General features: G+C 35.9%; 1 protein-coding gene across 1 annotated transcript in view; it reads right to left on the bottom strand.

Annotated features, from left to right (window-relative positions):
- LOC131427758 (CD166 antigen-like) overlaps positions 1 to 19636 on the bottom strand; it is a 1130565-nt gene that overhangs the window by 365684 nt on the left and 745245 nt on the right. Inside the window, exon 5 of the mRNA XM_058591222.1 lies at positions 19410 to 19503. Coding sequence (XP_058447205.1) covers positions 19410 to 19503 — 94 coding nt within the window. The remainder of the gene's footprint in view (positions 1 to 19409; positions 19504 to 19636) is intronic.

Below are 19636 nucleotides of genomic sequence, written 5' to 3' on the forward strand. Positions count from 1 at the left end.
CCTTCTTTTCGGGTAACATTTTCCATTGAACCGTACTAATAATAATAATAATGCGCAATCCGAGCCTCGACATTTAGGATTTTGCCAGTTTTGTTACGCTTCATCAATCCTTCGCCGACTGAAGGCTGTATTGGACGATCGAAAGGTTTAAAATTTCGTCAGCACAAACAAATTTTGTGTCAGCATGGTGACGACATCCTTGACATCTGACAGTCGCACACAGCCGCGTGCCTACCGGAAGTACGCGGTACGAAAAATGACACAATTTCGTGTGAAGCATCCATTTTTTACCGCCGGCAGAACGATAGAATGTTTACTTTTTGCCCTCGATTTTTCCGGGAAATAACAAAATGCAAAAAAAATACGAGACCGATGCGAAGGAGGAACAAGTACACAGACAATAATTGATTGAAGTTTTTTATTCTGTTGCTTTTGTACCGGAACAGGTGCCACTCCCAAGCGGATACACCTTCTTATCGATGTTTAGCTACAGTTTTTCATCGTGTTTGTGTTCTGAGCGTGGAAGCGATCATCGTTATGTTCTAAGTGGCGTTTTCAGAGTTTCTAGGTCGTGCATATTTATCTATTGGTTTATGGGGAAAATTAGTCTTTTAGCACTGCTCTGGAATGTGGGATCGCGTGCGATGGTTTCAGTGCATACCGTTTTGCTGGCGTGTATCGCGCCAGTCGAATGGAAGGAATAGAGGAATATTGTCGCAGTTGTGCAGTTTTATGACATTCCTGAGGCAAAAAATTTGGATGAGAGATATACCATTGTACAACTTTGTAGCGAATGCAGTGAAAGGCGATTATTTAGCAGCAAGGTTTACTTTTTTTGCTGAAATAAAATGAAGTACCTATGCGATTCCAGAAATTTACTGCACGACGTGATGGAAAAATCAGCAGCGACTTACTCTAATTTGAATGAAACTTTGCGCACATCTTCAGTGTGTTAAACCATTTATTTTTCACGAGAAGAGAGCATAATTGTACTTAACACTAAATTTCTTAATAGGTGATAGTGTTTTTTCGCTTATTTTGTTCAAACCTTTATAGCCTGAAATAGTATATACTGAAAAAAGTCGAAGCCAAAAATTCTTTATCAAAAATTCGAAAATTGGTTAAAAGTTATTAAAATAAAATTTTTGTCTTTCTCATAAAGAAAGGTGCAATGCAATCACTGTGAAAGCCGACTTTTGAACCAAAGCCCGGAGTTCGGAGATAGTTCGTCGAGTACGCACAATGTCTGTATGTGTGTACAGGGTTCGGCGCTCGAAGTGTAACCAACTTCAGACCTTCGAGCCTGGCGTCAAGGTAAATGCGACATATTATCGGGAAAGTATTCTGGAGGTTGCTTTGAAGCCGTGGGCAGACAAACATTTCGGTGGCAGACCATGGACGTTTCAGCAGGACTCGGCACCGTCTCACAAAGCTCGAGTGAACCAAGAATGGCTGAAAAACAACGTTCCGAACTTCATCACGTCCACACAATGGCTCTCGAATTCACCAGATGCGAATCCAATGGATTATTCTCTTTGGGCTATTTTGGAGAGCAAAGTCCGAACTAAAAGATACACCAGTCTCGAGGCGCTGAAAAAAGTTATTGTCCGCGAGTGGGCCAAAATACACCTGCAAGTCACATTCGGGCAGCTTGCGATTCGTTTTTTGACCGTCTCAAGGCCATAGTCAAGGCAAAATGTGGTCATATCGAGCAAAAGTGAATTGATTCTGAATTTTGTATTATTTTTACACATTTTGTACTTTGAATCAAGTAAAAGTAATTTTCCAAACTGAATTTATGGCCTTTTTAATTGATTACACTTCGAGTGCCGGACCCTGTATGTGTGTGTAACAATTTTTTGCACTCACTTATCTCGGAGATGGCCGAACCGATTTTTATGAACTTAGATTTAAATGAAATGTCTTGTAACCCCACATAAAGTTCCTGAATTTTATTCGGATCCGACTTCGGGTTCCGGAATTACAGGGTGATATGTGCAAAAAAAACGAAAATAAGTGAACTTAGTTTTCTCAGAGACGGTTAAATCGATTTTCATAAACTTAGATTCAAATAATAGGTACAATTGTCTTATTCAAAGTTCCTGAATTTTATTTTGATCCGACTTCCAGTTCCGGAATTATATGGTGAAGTGTGTTTAAAATTAAATACCGTCACTTGAAGCGGCGAAACAAAGCACGTAAAAAAAAATTCTTAGCTTGCCTCGAAACAGTTCCAATCGGTAGCCATTATCAATAGACAACCAAACATCCCGATTTCGGCTATGCTGGTTCTCATTTTCTGATTCCGGTAACATCGGGAATAAAAATTAAAAGAGTTTCTAAATTTGCCTCAAAACTTTTTCCAATCGGTAGTCATTGTCAGTAGGCGGCCAAACATAATTTTGGCTCTTCTTGGTTTTGGGTTTTTGATGAACATCCGAAGATTGTAGCCATAGATTCAAAAATGGATTCCAGTCACTTTTCTCGAACCAACTTCGATTATACCGGTTCCCAGATTCCGGTTTCGGAAGTACCTTTTTTCGTTTCCTCAGAGATGGCTTAACCGACCTGAGTATTGTTTCACTCTGTAGGTTATACTAGTTTATGGACAAACCTTTTCGTTTTTTAAGTATCAAATAAAATTATGTTTATGAATACCACATATTTCTATATGAGAATTACACCACTAGGCGGATAACAACAGGTTTTTTTTGTTATATTTTGTTATCAAAATCAAAGCTTAACGTTTACTCGGCGAACGACCGCTAACAGGTCAAAGCGGGGTATAGATAAAGACTGTCCCAGAAAGTATGGACGCAACCAAAAACCGCTGCCGTTTCACTATGGCTCAAAATCTGTCAATTTTTATGGCTGCGTCCTGTTGTTTACACTCATCTCTACCCACTTGTGCAGTTGTTTATTCGTTTCCATCAGTTTGTTTCGAAATGCGTGGACTTTCAGCAGAACAACGTCGAAAAATTGTGTACAAATGGTGCACAGAACGCGGAATGTCACTGAGAAAGATAGCAAAAATGGAAGGAGTAAGTGAAAAATCCGTGCGAAGTGCAAACAGGAAGTTCGGTGAAGATAACACCTTTGAGGATAAACCGAAAACGGGTCTAAAAAAATGGTCCTGCTAACCCTCAGTTGGATAAACGTATACTGAAGGCGTTCGAGCAAAAGAAGGAGGTTTCAGTTCGGGATGTGACCAAAAAAGTGGGCACTTCGAAGTCAAATGTTCTTCGTGCTAAAGAATGTTTGAATCTTTGAACCTATAAGAAGCAGAAACAACCAAAACGTAGTCCGAAACAAGAAGCATCGATCAGGCCGGGGGTTCGAAAGCTGTACACTACGATTCTTGCTGGAAATTTGAACTGCATAATCATGGACGACGACACCCGCATGAAACTCGATTACAAATCCTTGCCGGGACCACAATATTATACGGTGCGAGAAGGGCAAGTGTTAAACCAGTCCGAGACATCGATTGAAGGCGAAAAATTTGGTAAGAAAGCTATGGTCTGGCAAGCAATTTGTAGCTGCGGTAAGATTTCGAAACCCTTCATCACCACTGCTTCAATGAACAGCGAAATATACATCAAGGAATGTGTACAAAAACTACTTCTACCCATGATTCGAAGCCACAAGGATCCTGTTGTCTTCTGGCGAGATCTTGCTTCTTGCCACTACTCGAAATCAACGGTAGAATGGTAAACTACCAAAAATGTCACTTTCGTCCCAAAGGACATGATTCCACCAAATTGCCTACAACTTCGACCAATTGAGAAATTTTGGGCATTAACGAAGGCACATTTTAGGAAACATGTCTCGGCAGCCGAAACCATTCAACAGTTCGAAAAAGATTGGAAAAAAGTGTCAAAACTTGTCGCCAAGAAGTCTGTACGGAATTTAATGAGGAACGTTCGCAAGAATGTGCGCCAGCTAGTCTACAATGGCTAAGTAGCAAATGTTGAAAATAATACTGTGTTGTTGTAGTCTAATACTCACTTGTGAATAATTTACAGCGAAATCAAAGTGCGTCCATACCTTCTGGGACAGTCTTTAAATGATATAAGAAAGAAGCTTATCGATGATGTGATGCGTGTCTTTTAAGAAACGTAGGAGTTATTGCTAAATCAATGTACAGGCCTATTCAAAATTTCAATTACTTGATAAAAATCGTCATATAAACACTAGATTAAACCGAATCATGCAAAGCGCATATGACTGTTATTATTTGTTTTACCTTTTATCTTCTACTCATCAATGCATTAGCAGTTCATGTTGAACTGCTAGTGCCATCTCGCGGTTCATCTTAAACCACTAAGCAGACGTAAAGTCCGGGTTGGCGAATCAATGCATACGGCGCTGGTCTTACAAGCCAGTTGTCATATGTTTGAGCTTCGAACTGGAAGGATTCAAATTGTCAGTAGGATCGTAGTACTAGCCATGCAATGACTCTGTACGCTAAGAATCGGCTGCGAAGTCTGTTGAAACAGAAATGCCAAATTCAACAAAAGGAATGTAGTGCCAAGACTTTACTTTAGACGTAAAGTAAAAGCGATTAGTGAATCACTTATTTTGCTCTGAATTCTATTAAATAACTACTATATGTTCACGGCCATAAAGTGTTGGCTTCGTTTTCGTTGGATTTGTCAGTATAGATAATGCATTTCGGCGCCAAAGAATGGATTCGCAAATAACGGTTACTTTACGTCTGCTTAGCTGTTCTAGTAGAACCGCGAGGGGGCTTTAACAGTTCAACATAACTTGCTAATGCACTGATGAGCTGAATGCGAAATGTAAATAATTAATGACTGCATTTTAGCACAAACCGATACCCAAGGGGTACCAAAGCACCAAATGACATCTTCTTGTTAATTTTCTCTTGCAATTATTTAAACGTAATACGTTACTTTTCGTTACCAAAACTGGACTACATTTCCTCTTCCGTCATATAAGGCTCGTTGTATGCTCATAAACTTATGTCGTTTTCGCTTGATGCCAAACCTAACCCAGTTTCCACCTCAACTGCTGTCGTACCATTTGTTTGAATCTAGTTTCGAACCTAGTTTATACATCAGGTTTGCTCAAACCCCCGTTGTTAAGTGCGAAATCAACACAGTTTCGTGAAAAGTGTTTGTTTGATGAAACTACCCTGGGTCAGTTTCTGTTTTCTCAAGCGGAAACGACATTATAAACACTCGAAGAACGCTGCAAAGCTACAATGCTTTATTTCATCAACGACATTATTTCTTAACGAGTACAATCATTGCTTTCACGACTAAAATTTTATGCTCCTAGCCCGTAGCAGTCGTTAAATATTCTCGAAAAAATAAATATAAAACAAATTAATCCTGTTAATCAAACGAGCGTTTTTACGACGAAAACTGCTAAAAAGGTCGATCTAACTGTGCCCAGGAAACAAATAGAAGAAAAATTGAAACCAAATCGCAGAAATAATGAATTGCAGATAAGAAACCATTGTAACCCTTGTTTTGTATGTACATTTGTTTGACGAATAAATAAAAACCTGTTTTAATCCACCTAGTGGTGTAATGATGCCTTTCTCATGTACATATAATATTGTGGTATTCTATTCAAAAAAAATCTCTTCGAGTTTTGAAAGAAACCAAGAGATTGTTTATGCATAACATACAGAATAAAATAGTGCTTTGATTGCGTAAGCCATCCTTAAGAAAACGAAATGGGTTCACTATTATATGCACTTTCCGAAATCCGGATAAACCAGGATAGCCGGAAACAGTTTGTTTAGTTGCCTACCGATAATGACTATCGATTTGTGTAGTTTTGAGACCAGTTTAGAAATTTTTTTACGTTTTTTATTTCGCCGGTTTAATTGACGGTGTACAATATTGAACACACTTTACCCTATAACTCCGGAACCGGAAGTCGGATCCCGATGAAATTCAGGAATCCGTATGGGACCGGAAGACCTTTCATTTGAATCTAAGTTTGTGGAAATCGGTCAAACCATCGCTGAGAAAAGTGAGTGAGATCCATTTTGGTATATATGACCACTATTTCCGGTACTTCCGGAACCGGATACCGGAAACCAGGATAGCCGGAATCGGTTTGTTTAGTTGCCTACTAATAATGACTATCGATTTGTGTAGTTTTGAGACCAGTTTAGAAATTTTTTTACGTTTTTTGTTTCGCCGGTTTAAGTGACGGTGTACAATACTGAACACACTTTACCCAATAATTCTGGAGCCGGAAGTCGGATCCGGATGGGACCGAAAGACCTTTCATTTGAATCTAAGTTTGTGTAAATCGGTCAAACCATCGCTGAGAAAAGTGAGTGAGATCCATTTTGGTATATATGACCACTATTTCCGGTACTTCCGGAACCGGATACCGGAAACCAGGATAGCCGGAATCGGTTTGTTTAGTTGCCTACTGATAATGACTATCGATTTGTGTAGTTTTGAGACCAGTTTAGAAATTTTTTTACGAGTTTTGTTTCGCCGGTTTAAGTGACGATGTACAATATTGAACACACTTTACCCTATAATTCCGGAACCGGAAATCGGATCCGGATGAAATTCAGGAATTCCGTATGGGACTACGAGACCTTTCATTTGAATCCTAGTTTGTCAAAATCGGTTCAGCCATCTCCGAGAAAACCTAGTGAGATTATTTGACACATACACACACACATACATACACACACACACACACACACACACACACACACACACACACACACACACACACACAGACATTGCTCAGCTCGATGAACTGAGCCGAATGGTATATGACACTTGGCCCTCCGGGCCAATTTTCACTGGTCGGTTTTTCAAGTGATTGCATAACCTTTCTATATGAGAAAGGCAAAAAATAAATCTAAGATTTTTTTTGATACAAAAGGCCAATGATATCAGGCCAATAATAAAAAGAAAAAAGTTCTAACTATACCACAGTAAACAAGTTAACTGAAAATATCGAAAGGGAAGCTGTCATTTTCTGATTGTTATAAAGGGTGATTTTTAAGAGCTTGCTGATTTGAAATTTAAATAAAACACATTCCAAATTAAGAAATGGCCAATTTTTTGTTTTATCAGGTAGATAATTTCTTTGCACTTACCAATTAAATACGAATTCGGGCACTTAGCCGTCACGACTATTTTTCACAGAGGTCATTCTGGAGCTCAAATTTTCGATTCTTCAATTTTTGAATATTTATTCCTAAAGCATCAATCGTTGCTGGTTTATCCACTTAAACCAATGACTTCCAGTATCCCTACAAAAAATCATCGAGTGGCATCAAATCACCTGAACGCGGAGGCCAATCTACCGGTCCATTTCTCGAAATAATGTTGCCGTTTAAATGTTCTATCAATAGGTCAATTTTTTCGGCCGCAGTATGACAAGTGGCACCATTCTATAGAAACTACATTTCGTCTACATCGATATTTTAAAGATTTGGCAACAAAAATTCATTGATCATGGTATCGTATCGATTTCCATTCAAGGTAACGAGTCGCCCTTCCTCATTTATGAAGAAATTTGGACCGATGACTCCACCAGCGTGTGAAGGAGGTTTGCTCCAAATTCGGCAATTTTGTTTGTTACGGTATCCCTTCAACCAAAAATGCGCCTCATATCTGAAGAGAAGTTTGTGCAATAAACAGTTTTAATTGAACATTTTTTTAAAATAAATTTTCACGACGTGGATGTGTTGTTCTGGAGTTAACCTATTCATGATGATTTGCCAAACAATACTGAGTAGAGATGTCATTTTATACTGTCACAACAACTTCTACACAATAGAGTGATTACTATTAAAAAACCTGTTTTCATCCACCTAGTGGTGTAACGATGCCTTTCTCATATTACTCAAAACATCATAAATATTATCGTGGAATTCGCAACAACTGTTCATTGAATAGAGATAGGAAAATATGTTCGAACTTAAGGTAGCGCTTCGCCGTGGTCAGATGAAGCTCGCTACCTATCCCGGGGTTTCACGCACTTTATCCAAAATTGCGAGAGAACGGGTAAGAAAACGGAAATTCCAAGAACATACGATTCTGAATAATCAATTTTTCTTTCGATCTGGGCCTGATAAACATTTTTATTGAAAGATTTCGTGCGAATTGTAAAATTAAATGAGTTTTTCCTTATTCTTTCGCACACACACGCAAACACACTCACACACACACATTCCACTACCGGCTGTGAAAATTGCATACTTTTTCTAATAAACTTCAATTTTCATCGACATTCTTTTATTTATTTCCAATTTTTTTTCACTTAGGCCTTACATTCTTTTATATCGCACTTATCATAAAAGAGTTAAAATTTTCATCAACTGCAGCACCGTCTTTTACCAATATCACCCACTAGTAACAGACATCCGTAACTTTTAGTTTTCTTTATAGCGTGTACGAAATAGAACAAAGCACGCATCGTTCGTTTTGTGTTTTCTTCTTCCGCCGTACCCCCACGTATATCGGTGTCGTACATATTGTCATTCTACATGCCGATTTGAAAACTTTGACACTCATCGCCCTGCACAGTGGTTTGAATCGACAAAAAAGTGAACTTAATTCTCTAGCTGCTAAACCGTTGATCCGATATACATAGTTCCTTTGGAGAACTCATTCACAAAAATATACCTCGTGATTTGATCACAATAAAAGATGTGCAAAGCCTACTACGATAAAAGTTCATTTCAACAACTTTATTCCCCTAAGAGATAGAAAAATGATGTCTTCTACAAAGTTTTAGAACTTCTAACGAGAAAAAACTTTGCCGAAGAAGCTAAAGGTCTAACGCATATAGTTTCGGATATATGAAGCATTTTCTTTTGAAACCACCTAAAATCAATTTTTTGTACATAACTTTTTTCGCAATTACTTTCAGTGTCTACTATATTCGAGACAATTACTAAAAACGTAAAATTACACATTTTTGTTGAAGACTGTGCATGGTTTGGCTTTTTCCCTAAAAAGTTATTTAACATTTAAACTTTTATATACACTAACTTTAATTACTAATACGAAGCAGGGTCGCAGACCAAATGGCACATACATATACCTTTTGGAAAGTTTAAATCAAGTAATCTAAAGATACGAAGTGTGTAGCGTGGCCTTTTTAAATTGAGTGAATGAGAGAACAAATATAGAGTGCTTTTTTGACCATTTTCTTAGGAAAAACGTACATTAAAAAAATTGTTTATCTTCATATCACGCGTTATTTGTGATATCGACCGAGTTACTTTTCGGCAAAAACTTTTGCAAGAAATTGCAGTCCAGGTATAAAAAATAGAGCATTCGTTTTAACACCTTTTTTTACGAAAACGACTATTTTTAGTTATTTAAAAATAGCTGGAAATGTTAAAACATTGGAATCGGTCGTTAGTGTAGCTTTGGTGCAATGGTGTAATGATTGAATATAATTTCATGATGCATTCTTGTATGCAATTGATCAAACTAAAGAAGCATGTTAACGTGCTCATTAAATTTCGACAAGTTTTACTTATTCTTTTAATAGAATATTCCTTATCCGTTCTATTAATTCCAATCCAATTCATTTCATGGATGATATCTTACACCATTACCAGTACGCCTAAAAACAAATACGTTCTTATTAATTAAACCATACACTGAAAAAAATAATGAAATTCACACGATTTCTATAGTTTAAATTAGTACTACGAAATGGACATCAGTTGAATAAAAAATTCGATTCAAAACCATCCTCGATGTAAAACTAAATTGGAATACATTAATTTCAATGAATGTGACCGTTTATTTATATTGACGTTTAGTATTACTTGCAATGTATATTGAAAAATGAAGCACAGTGAAGTAACTTTATATTAAATTTCTGCTCCAAATATGCACTGTTGGTGTTGGTGAGAGCAACGCTGCATATTATTTTTAAGAACACAAAAGAGTTGGTTGATAATACAAATGCTGGAGCATTTGGTCGATGATAATATTACAATAAAATGCGTGAGTGGTTCAACGTTACATACGTTATATTCCAATGTTTTAACATTTCATGCAAAGCTCTTTTTAATAAACCAAAAATAGTCGTTTTAGTAAAAAAAGTGTTAAAACGAAGGCTCTATTTTTTATACCTGGACTGCAATTTCTTGCAAAAGTTTTTGCCTAAAGGTAACTCGGTCGATATCACAAATAACGCGTGATATGAAGATAAACAATTTTTTAAATGTACGTTTTTCCTAAGAAAATGGTCAAAAAAGCATTCTATATTTTGTTGTCTCATTCACACAATTTAAAAAAGCCACGCTACACACTTCGTAACTATATTTTACTTGATTTAAGCTTTCCAAAAAGTATATGTATGTGCCTTTTGGTCTGCGACCCTGCTTCCTATTAGTAATTAAAGTTAGTGTATATAAAAGTTTAAATGTTAAATAACTTTTTAGGGAAAAAGCCAAACCGTGCACAGTCTTCAACAAAAATGTGTAATTTTACGTTTTTAGCAATTGTCTCGAACATAGTAGACACTGATAGTAATTACGAAAAAAGTTATGTACAAAAAATTGATTTTAAGTGGTTTCAAAAGAAAATGCTTCATATATCCGAAACTATATGCGTTAGACCTTTAGCTTCTTCGGCAAAGTTTTTTCTCGTTAGAAGTTCTAAAACTTTGTAGAAGACATCATTTTTCTATCTCTTAGGGGAATAAAGTTGTTGAAATGAAATTTTATCGTAGTAGGCTTTGCACATCTTTTATTGTGATCAAATCACGAGGTATATTTTTGTGAATGAGTTCTCCAAAGAAACTATGTATATCGGATCAACGGTTTAGCAGCTAGAGAATTAAGTTCACTTTTTTGTCGATTCAAACCACTGTGCCCTGTAACTGTGGAACCAGAGGTCGGATTCAGATGAAATTTCACAGTAGCTTTGAAGATAATATGAGCTTTAACTCAAATCAAGATTAGTGAAAATCGGTTCAAGCATCGCAGAGAACCTGTTTTTGAGCATCGTCCGTGAAAAAATACTAATGAAATTGGTAATTTTCCACTTATCACGCTCTAGTTCCGGAACCGGAAGTTGGATCAGATAAAATGTTTTACGAAGACCTTTCATTCATTTCGCCAAGATTCAAATGAAATATTAGTTAGAGAAAATCGGTTGAGCCGTTTCAGAGAGAATTGAGTGCACACTTTTTCTATAATTTTCACATATTACCATGTAGCTTCGGAACCGGAAATCGGATTTAAATGAAATTCAATAGCAAGCTATTGGACTATAATACCGTTTATTTGAATCTTAGTTTATGATAATCGATCTAGCCATCTCTGAAAAAAGTGAGTGCATATTTTCTCCATTTTTTTGGTACATATAGCAGGCAATAGGACCATGAGACCTTTCATTTGAATCTTTGTTTGTGAAAATCGGTTCAGCAAATGTCTGTGTGTCTTATGTGTGTGTGAAAAATATTGTCACTCACTTTTCTCGGAGATGTCTGGACCGATTTTCACAAATTTAGATTCACAAACTTTGTTTCATGGTTCCATTAAAAGTTCCTGAATTTCATTAGATTTCGACTACCGGCATTACATGATGATATGCAACAAAAAATGTGAGAATAATGCACCAAAACTGTCAAAATAATGTCACTAACTTTTCTCGGAGATGGCTGAATCGATTTTCACAAACTCAGATTCATATGAAATGTGTAATAGTTCCATACAAAGTTCCTGAATTACATTCCGATCCGACTTCCTGTTCCGGAACTACAGGGTGATATGCATCAAATATGTGAAAACAATGTCGCTCACTTTTCCTGGAGATGGTTGAGCCGATTTTCACATACTTAGATTCATCTGAATTCTTGCCATAAGAATATCTCAATTTTGAATCGGATCAAATTTCTGGTTCCGGAGGTAGGGTGCTTAGTGTAAGAATGCCAAATGCATTAAAATAAGCTACCTCTTTATTTTGGCTAGTTAATTTCTCTAGTTTGCAGACCACGAGAGTCTGTAACCAAACAAACTATTGATAAATGATGAATGATTTGCTGAATTTTATCCAAGTTCGATTACTAGTACATTTTTTCCAAAATTCAAATCGTGCTTCTACTGTAATATACAGGAGACAATGAAAATGAGAAAGGCAACATTACACCACTAGGTGGATTAAAACAAAGCTGACATTATGCATCTCGAATCGAGTTGCGCGAAACGATTATTTTTGAAGTCGATTCGACTGAACTAAGGCATTACGTATCGCTTTCGACCTCGTGATCGAGATCCTAACAATGTGGTACTAGATTTCGACTGACGCTGCTGGAACTGTCATAACCAGAGATGCCATTTATACAAATTTATATGTATTATACAGATTTTTACATACGCATACAGATTTAATACAGAGTACAAATTTCTTACAGATTTCTTGAATTTAATACAGATTTCACTACAAGTATTAAGGAAAAAATTAAACTATCTATTAGTATTTGATTGCAATGACGAGATACACGTTTAGGAATCAACGTACAAATCACTTTTTAAAATATATATTTTTTGTGCAGATATTTAATGAAGAACACTGAAGTCCATTTATATTAAAATTTGTAACTAAATTGAACTTAAAAGTTAGACAAGTCTTGACATCATGAAACATTATTGCCAGACTGACAGTTGTATTACCTGACTCGACATTGCATATTGGGTTTTGGAAATCCATCTCAACTTATGAAGTGAACATTTTCAAATTAGACAAGTGTATGGCACCATAATTCAATTGTTGTTGATAGGAAAAAGCTATAAAATTTCGTCGATGAATATAATATAAGATATGAAATTTAATCTACCACACTATAACCATAATCTATTGGAATAACACCTTTTAACATAACTGTATTGTAGAAATTTCATTTTATTAGCGAATACAGATAAATACAGATATTTTATACGAATCAATACAGATTTTCTATGAAAATATCTGGCATCTCTGGTCATAACATACATAGGTAAACAAACCCATATACACACTTAGTTTTCTTTACCGACTTCAGCAATATTTTACCGACTTTTACACAGCTGAACGTACGGTAATCTGTTCAGTAATTTATTAATTGACGAACGTTCAGTAAAACTGAAGTTTGTTCGAATTGTCATTTTTAGCTGTACTGGTCAGCAAATGTTGATGAGGATTCAGTTAATATTGCTGTTTAGTCAGCATTTGTTTTACGTTGAAAAGTTACCGAACCAGCGGTTAAACCAACTGATTGAATCAGTAATTTTTACAGTTCAGTGCTGCAGAAAATTAATTTTGAATGATTAAATTATTTCATTTGAAATTTCGGAAAAAAATATCTTGAACAACTGATTGCTCTAAGTCCGTTTTATTTTTTGATTTAAAAAACATTAATTTTCTTCCATCTCATAGCTTCGACGAAAGTTTTCACCCGTTGTAGTAAGAGTTCCAATATCATATAAAGTGTTCATAATGAACAAATAAAACAGTTTATCTGCAGGATGGCTTTTAAGTTGAATACTTCAAAACACTGGCACAGCTATCCGAAGCAGTACAGAATACATCCCTCTACTGGAATTTTAAGATCGCGCCAAATAATAGCTCCTCCTTCAGCTTTGTAAAGTAGTATCAGGATGTAATAATTAACCTCAGGAAACGGGTCATCAAGCTGGAATAACACATATAAATTCACAGATATAACAGCGTAATTAATTAAAACTAATATTGTATTCGTTCTTTGAGATGGTATTAACAAGACGGAATTTAAAAAACAAAAAATACAGTTATTTACCTTTAACCACTGAATTATACCGTTTAACGGGTTTATTTTTTCTGTATCTGCATCCTTTGTTCTTTTAGCGTCACGAGAATTTTTAATTTCATCAGTTTCGGTATGTTTAGTGTCTTCATTAATTAAATCTGCTGGCTCATTATCCGCTAGTTCCGCATATTCAAATGCAGATTGAAATAACGGGGAATTCGCGGTTCTCGGGGATGTTTATCCAAAATATGTCTTTTTAAAGACCAGAACCGACTATAACGCATATTACATTTCGAAAATGTACAGTCGTAACGTACAGCGTCAGAAAATATATTCCATTTTACTCACTTCGATCACAGTATACAAAAACCAATATGGCGTGCTATGTGCTTGCGTTTTACAAATTGATTCGGTACTCTACCGAGCAATTCGCTAAAAATCGATAAATTACTGATCGATCAGCACGATTTCTATTAAATTTACCGAATAATTTCAAAGTGAAGACAGTTCGGTAGATAATTACCAAATTTTCAGTACATGTTTTTGAAGAGCTGAATTTCGGTAACAAAATATGCTGAATACGTCCATTTTTATAAGAACAGCAGACTAATCGGTAATTTTTATAAAAATAGCGAATTTTCCAGTAAAAATATTACCGAACTGAAAATTCGAAAATAAGTGTGTACATTGCAATCATGAAAAAAATTAAACTGAATTATTGTTCGAGTATTTTCGATTACATTTATTCAGTTCAAGTACTGAAAAGAAGAAAACTGTTTGTGATACTGCGGTTTTAAGTTGCCACACGAAATTAACATGAACACATTTCTGAAATTTAAATCAAGAAGCAGATTCGTTTCCACTCCATTTGAAAACGTAAAGAATTTTTTCAAGCGTATTCTTGTACACAATTTATCGATGAACTTTTGAAATTATAATAAAAAAAAATCTGTATTTTTCATGTATTGTTTCAGGTCTAATACAATTTACGTCATCCATATGTGTAGTTTTAATCGAAGGCTTTTAGGTTTTGCAGCTTTCTTTGTAGTATTTTATCATATTTATTAGGAGATATTGCTTTAGCTAATATACCAGGAGTAACCCATTCTTTGTAGTGTTCATAATCTATTTAGGTACTATTGAAGAGTCAAATACACGCTAATAGCACGAGATTGTGATGCTTTTGGCATATTCTAAATACTTTCAAGGTGTTTGGACAAATTTTTCAATTTACTTGAGTTAGATATATGTGTAAAAACATTATTTGCTCATTGTTATCGAGCGAATAAGCTTTTTCCTACAATCCGTTTGAGTGACGCTTTCATTCCACAGGATTCAGAAATTTTATTACAAGCTACAGTTACTGGGCATAGGTTAGTTTCGATTCACTTTTGTTATTTTAAGTAAACACCACGCAGCTTACAATTAATATGCTTTCTAAACAGTTCGACTTGTACATAATATGCCAAACACACAAAATATATATATAACGATATACAAAACAATGCATTAAAATAAAGATTATCAATACTAATATGTTTATGAAAATCTAAGATGTTATCGATAACTACCTAAATAAAAAAGAAACGTATTCGAAAACTCATAGTCGACAGTAATAATGCTTTCGACCATTTCTTATCGAGTTCAGTCGTTTACGAGCTCGATTGTTTTGGTTCCATAATGCCAAAACTTCTCGATAATCTAATACTTCTTAGAGTGAAGTCGAACGAAGCTCGATGATCGACTTCGAATCGAGAACCATAATACGAAAGGTGGTCGATTCGATAAAGTTTCAGTCGAATCGAGATACATAATGCCACCCCAGGTTTTATGAGTTGATATGCAGAATTTGAACATATAATTCAACCCCTCGATGCAGTTGGTGTGCAATAACCCTTTAATGCGTACTGTTGCATTTTATCAACATGAATAGTGAATATCACCGATAAGGCAAACAAAGTTTGTCTGTTAATCTGCAGATTTCCTAAACAAGCAGCAGACATTTTTTACAGACCTTAAATCCATACATCATTTATTATAGGAAATTTGTCCACAGACCTATTTTTTCGAATTCACTAACAATTTCAATCCTAGTTAAAAATGTTTGAAACTTTCATCTGACATTTCTGGAGGAGAATATCACAGGCACATTATTTAACCTTTCTGTGATTTCATAATCAAGTTTTCTAATCGATCCAATCATTTTTCTGCAACAAAATCGAATGCTGAGTTTCTCTGTCTTTTGCAGCGGCGCATCAATCGAGACAACCAGCTGCCACCACCATTTTACGACTGTAAATTCGCATGCACGAAAGACAAGCCACTTAATCACTTTCAGCGGTCGATATCGGAAGGCAAAAGTCGCATAGTAAGAACACGCAAAAAAGAAAAACTTCTGAAGAACGAACTGCAAAAAAAAATCTCAATTTTATGGCCTACAATACACTGCAGGAATCGAGCGTGGCGAATGGCGAAAAATTGCTTCAAAATTAGAGAGTAAGAAAAATGTGGAATATTAATTTTGTCATGAAGCTTTTAAGTTCGGAGGAGTGCCTCCGCTGCATTGCATTCCGCTCTTTGTGTCCGGTAGAGAAGTAGAGCAAGTGAACACGAACCGAAAGCCGCCGTGCTGTCAATAGGAAAAAGATTTCCATTTTTTTATTTGCATCCATTTTTCTGTGGGCTTCTGGATGGAAATTTAATTTGAATAATGTGGTTGCTGCTCAGTCACTGCTGCTGTTGCTTTGATTGCTAACCGTCGGTTTGTTATGTTTTGTGATCCCGGGGAACGAGCGATGATATTTTATATTCTGCCCGTTTCGTCAATATTAATTTTGTTTGTATTAAGATGGACCACAGCGTTTTTCTACCACGTCACCGTAGTGGAAAAATTCCACTGGTTCCATCGGTCGAATCGAAGAGGTTTTCTGCATTTTTCGTTTGATATTATAGCTTGTATACAAATTCCTACTATGATTTAATGTATCTACATAGTAAAATAATATGATTTTTTTACTTTGTGATTTCATAAGAATTACTTGAGGCTTGTTGATTAAAATTTGGTGCATTTTTTCAGTTACGTGTACTTCAAAATTTAAGCATTCCGCATTTTGTGTATACGTACGGAATGTTTGCCAATCATTTGTCGAAATGGCGTCGATACGCGTGTAACAGAGTAACAAACATTAGCTTGCGCAAAACCCAAATCCTTATTTTTTACCACGCAACAGGGTAAAATCGCTAAAAAGTGGTCAGATCGACAGTGGTTAACTAGAATCAATGTTCCATACATTCTTCATGTATTCAATTCATTCATCTTTAGTGCGAACTTTCTTATATAACTCACAGTCGTCTCGAGTAAAGTAGAACTGTTACATTTATCATTGCTTGTGTTCATCGTACGTGTTCGTTTTATATATTTGATCGTCATTCGACTAGTTACTTTGCTACTTCAAATGATTTGAATAGCGTTACAGCGATGATCATTGAATTTCATTCTTTGCGAAACATTGTTTACGTGGCCAATTGAGCCGAATTTTTAAATAATTTTTTTTGAGTTGGATTTCGTTGTCACCCTTTTTCTAGGGGGAGAGGAGCTTCCATTTCCCTCCTGCGAGGATTGAGGGGCACTTCGTTCGTGGTTTGTCTCGTCATCCATTACCGCATGGGTGGTATTGTTGTTGATTTCGTTTATAGATATTGTAGATGCGCTTTGTTGTACATTGTTTGCAGTTGCTGGTTGGGTGGATGGTAATTTTTTAACTGCAGCTGGTGTACTTTGTTCTATAGGGTATACGTTGGATGATTTCGTTGAAGGGGATTCTGCACTGTTGTTGGTGACTGTCACAGGTGTACTGGGGTTGCTTGGGGTTTGTGTGAAGGAAGCATGTGGCATTGACATGTGGCCATCTGATTGTCATAAGTAACAAGTGATTTGCTCGGAATTCTTGTATCTTGACCGGAAATCACATAAGAAGGTATAGGCCTCTTCAAGTGTATGCGTAACAAACGTATGCCATTTAGAATACCGGGGAAAAAATTCTTCCACTTTTCTTTTTCGATAGAGAGAATCTATCCGTATTGGGACATAGTTTTGCGAATATAAGAATCGGTGACGCTTGAGGGAAGATCATGGACACGCACTTCTATAGCACTATCTTCCATATATACTGGAATGTTGTACTTGATATTTTCATGCTTCACATAGTGCACATTATTATTGTCTTTAGTGAATTGAATTGGATCTAACTCTTTATAGAACTGGATATAAACAACATTATTTGTCTTATTGCGTTGAAGTAAATGCACACGTTTAATGTCAAGATGTATTTGCTCCTTAAGCAAACCTTCAAGTTCTCGTATCGAAGGTCGAACTTTGCACTGCCTGAAATCAATAACAATTGTATTCTTTCGTGTCGGTGGTAGCTTTTGTTCGTTTGGTTCACTCATTTTGAGGTCGTTCTATTGTTCACTACACAATACTGTACTTGGTTTCTTCTGTCCCGAACGTAAGCGGTTTTTTTTATCGACTGATTCGGATGAGATGTGAAACCGAACTGAAAACCTAAATATATATCACCTTATTAGTTCTGATTCAAGTTTGAAAAAAAAAATACACGGTAATGTACTCATAAATGATTTATTTTTGATGTAAAATCTAGAGTGGTGCCAAAATTGTAAGTTCAAATAATAAATTTTTGAAAATTTTGAATATTTTTTTTCACGTTAAATTCATTTTGAATTTTTTTCTAAACAAAATCAGAAAATTTTCCCATGATTCCCAAAATTTTTTGAAAAATTTAAATAAAATGAAAATCAGAAGAACCACCCTAACTTCACCAATATGGCAGTTAAAGGGTTAAAATTTTGGGAAAATCATCTCCAATATAAACCCTTTCAAACAGAGTATATCAATTTTTTCTGTTTGGGGACAGTTTTTATAAGCAAACCCGGCTACACCCTTTATATTTCTGAAAAACTTGAAAGCTTGAAGCTTGTTCGATAGGTCATTTCTGTTCAGAATGGCAATGTTGTCATCGAATTGACCTGCCAATTATCCAATCGCTCAATTGTGACAGTTGTAAAATTATGTTTGTGTGTCAGATTTTTGACTGGTTGATTGTCACACAATTGAAACCAAACCTCCTTGTAATTCACCACTTTGACTTCTTTGTATTTATATGTTAGCTAGATGTCTGAACGCATTTCATAATTGACTTATTTTGATCCTGGATCTTTATCGCCCTGTATAATTCAATCAAACAAATTTACTTTTGTCGTAATAATGCTGTTGCCGAGATTCGCTACATTGTACCTTCATCAACCAGCAGGACCTTTGCGAAACCAACGAATCCAACGACGGAAGCATCATCATTGGCCGTGCTGTCGGGTCATCCCTGGCGAGTTAAATTTAATCAGCAAAAAATTCACGGCATCCGAAACAATTCAATTAAGGCAATCAACAGTTTTGTGCAAAAAATAGCAAATTTTTCGCTTTCAATTTTTCTTAATTTAATTCGTTTTTTTTGTCTCAACAGGCATTGGAAGAATGAAAGCCAAAAAAAAAGAAAGCCTTCCCTCTCATGGAACAATTCAGGAATGAACAATTGTGAAAAGTTTTTTTTTCGTTTCTCATTTTTTGGTATTTGCCGGGTACTTACTAATGATGCTGAGATTGTATCGAAAGCTCTGCGTTTGACTGGTACGAAAGTCAACTCGACAGCGGTAGACACCCTCGTCATGTCGTCGAACATCCTAAGCAAATATTTGCGAAACACGATGATGGCGGGCAGCAGCAGCAGCAGCATGAAACGAAAGGACAAAACAGAAATTTGGTACAAAAATTTTTCATGAAAAACAACGAACAGATCAAAACAGATAGTAGTAC

Source organism: Malaya genurostris, chromosome 2 (assembly GCF_030247185.1).
Source record: "Malaya genurostris strain Urasoe2022 chromosome 2, Malgen_1.1, whole genome shotgun sequence".
Taxonomy (NCBI): Eukaryota; Metazoa; Arthropoda; class Insecta; order Diptera; family Culicidae; genus Malaya; species Malaya genurostris.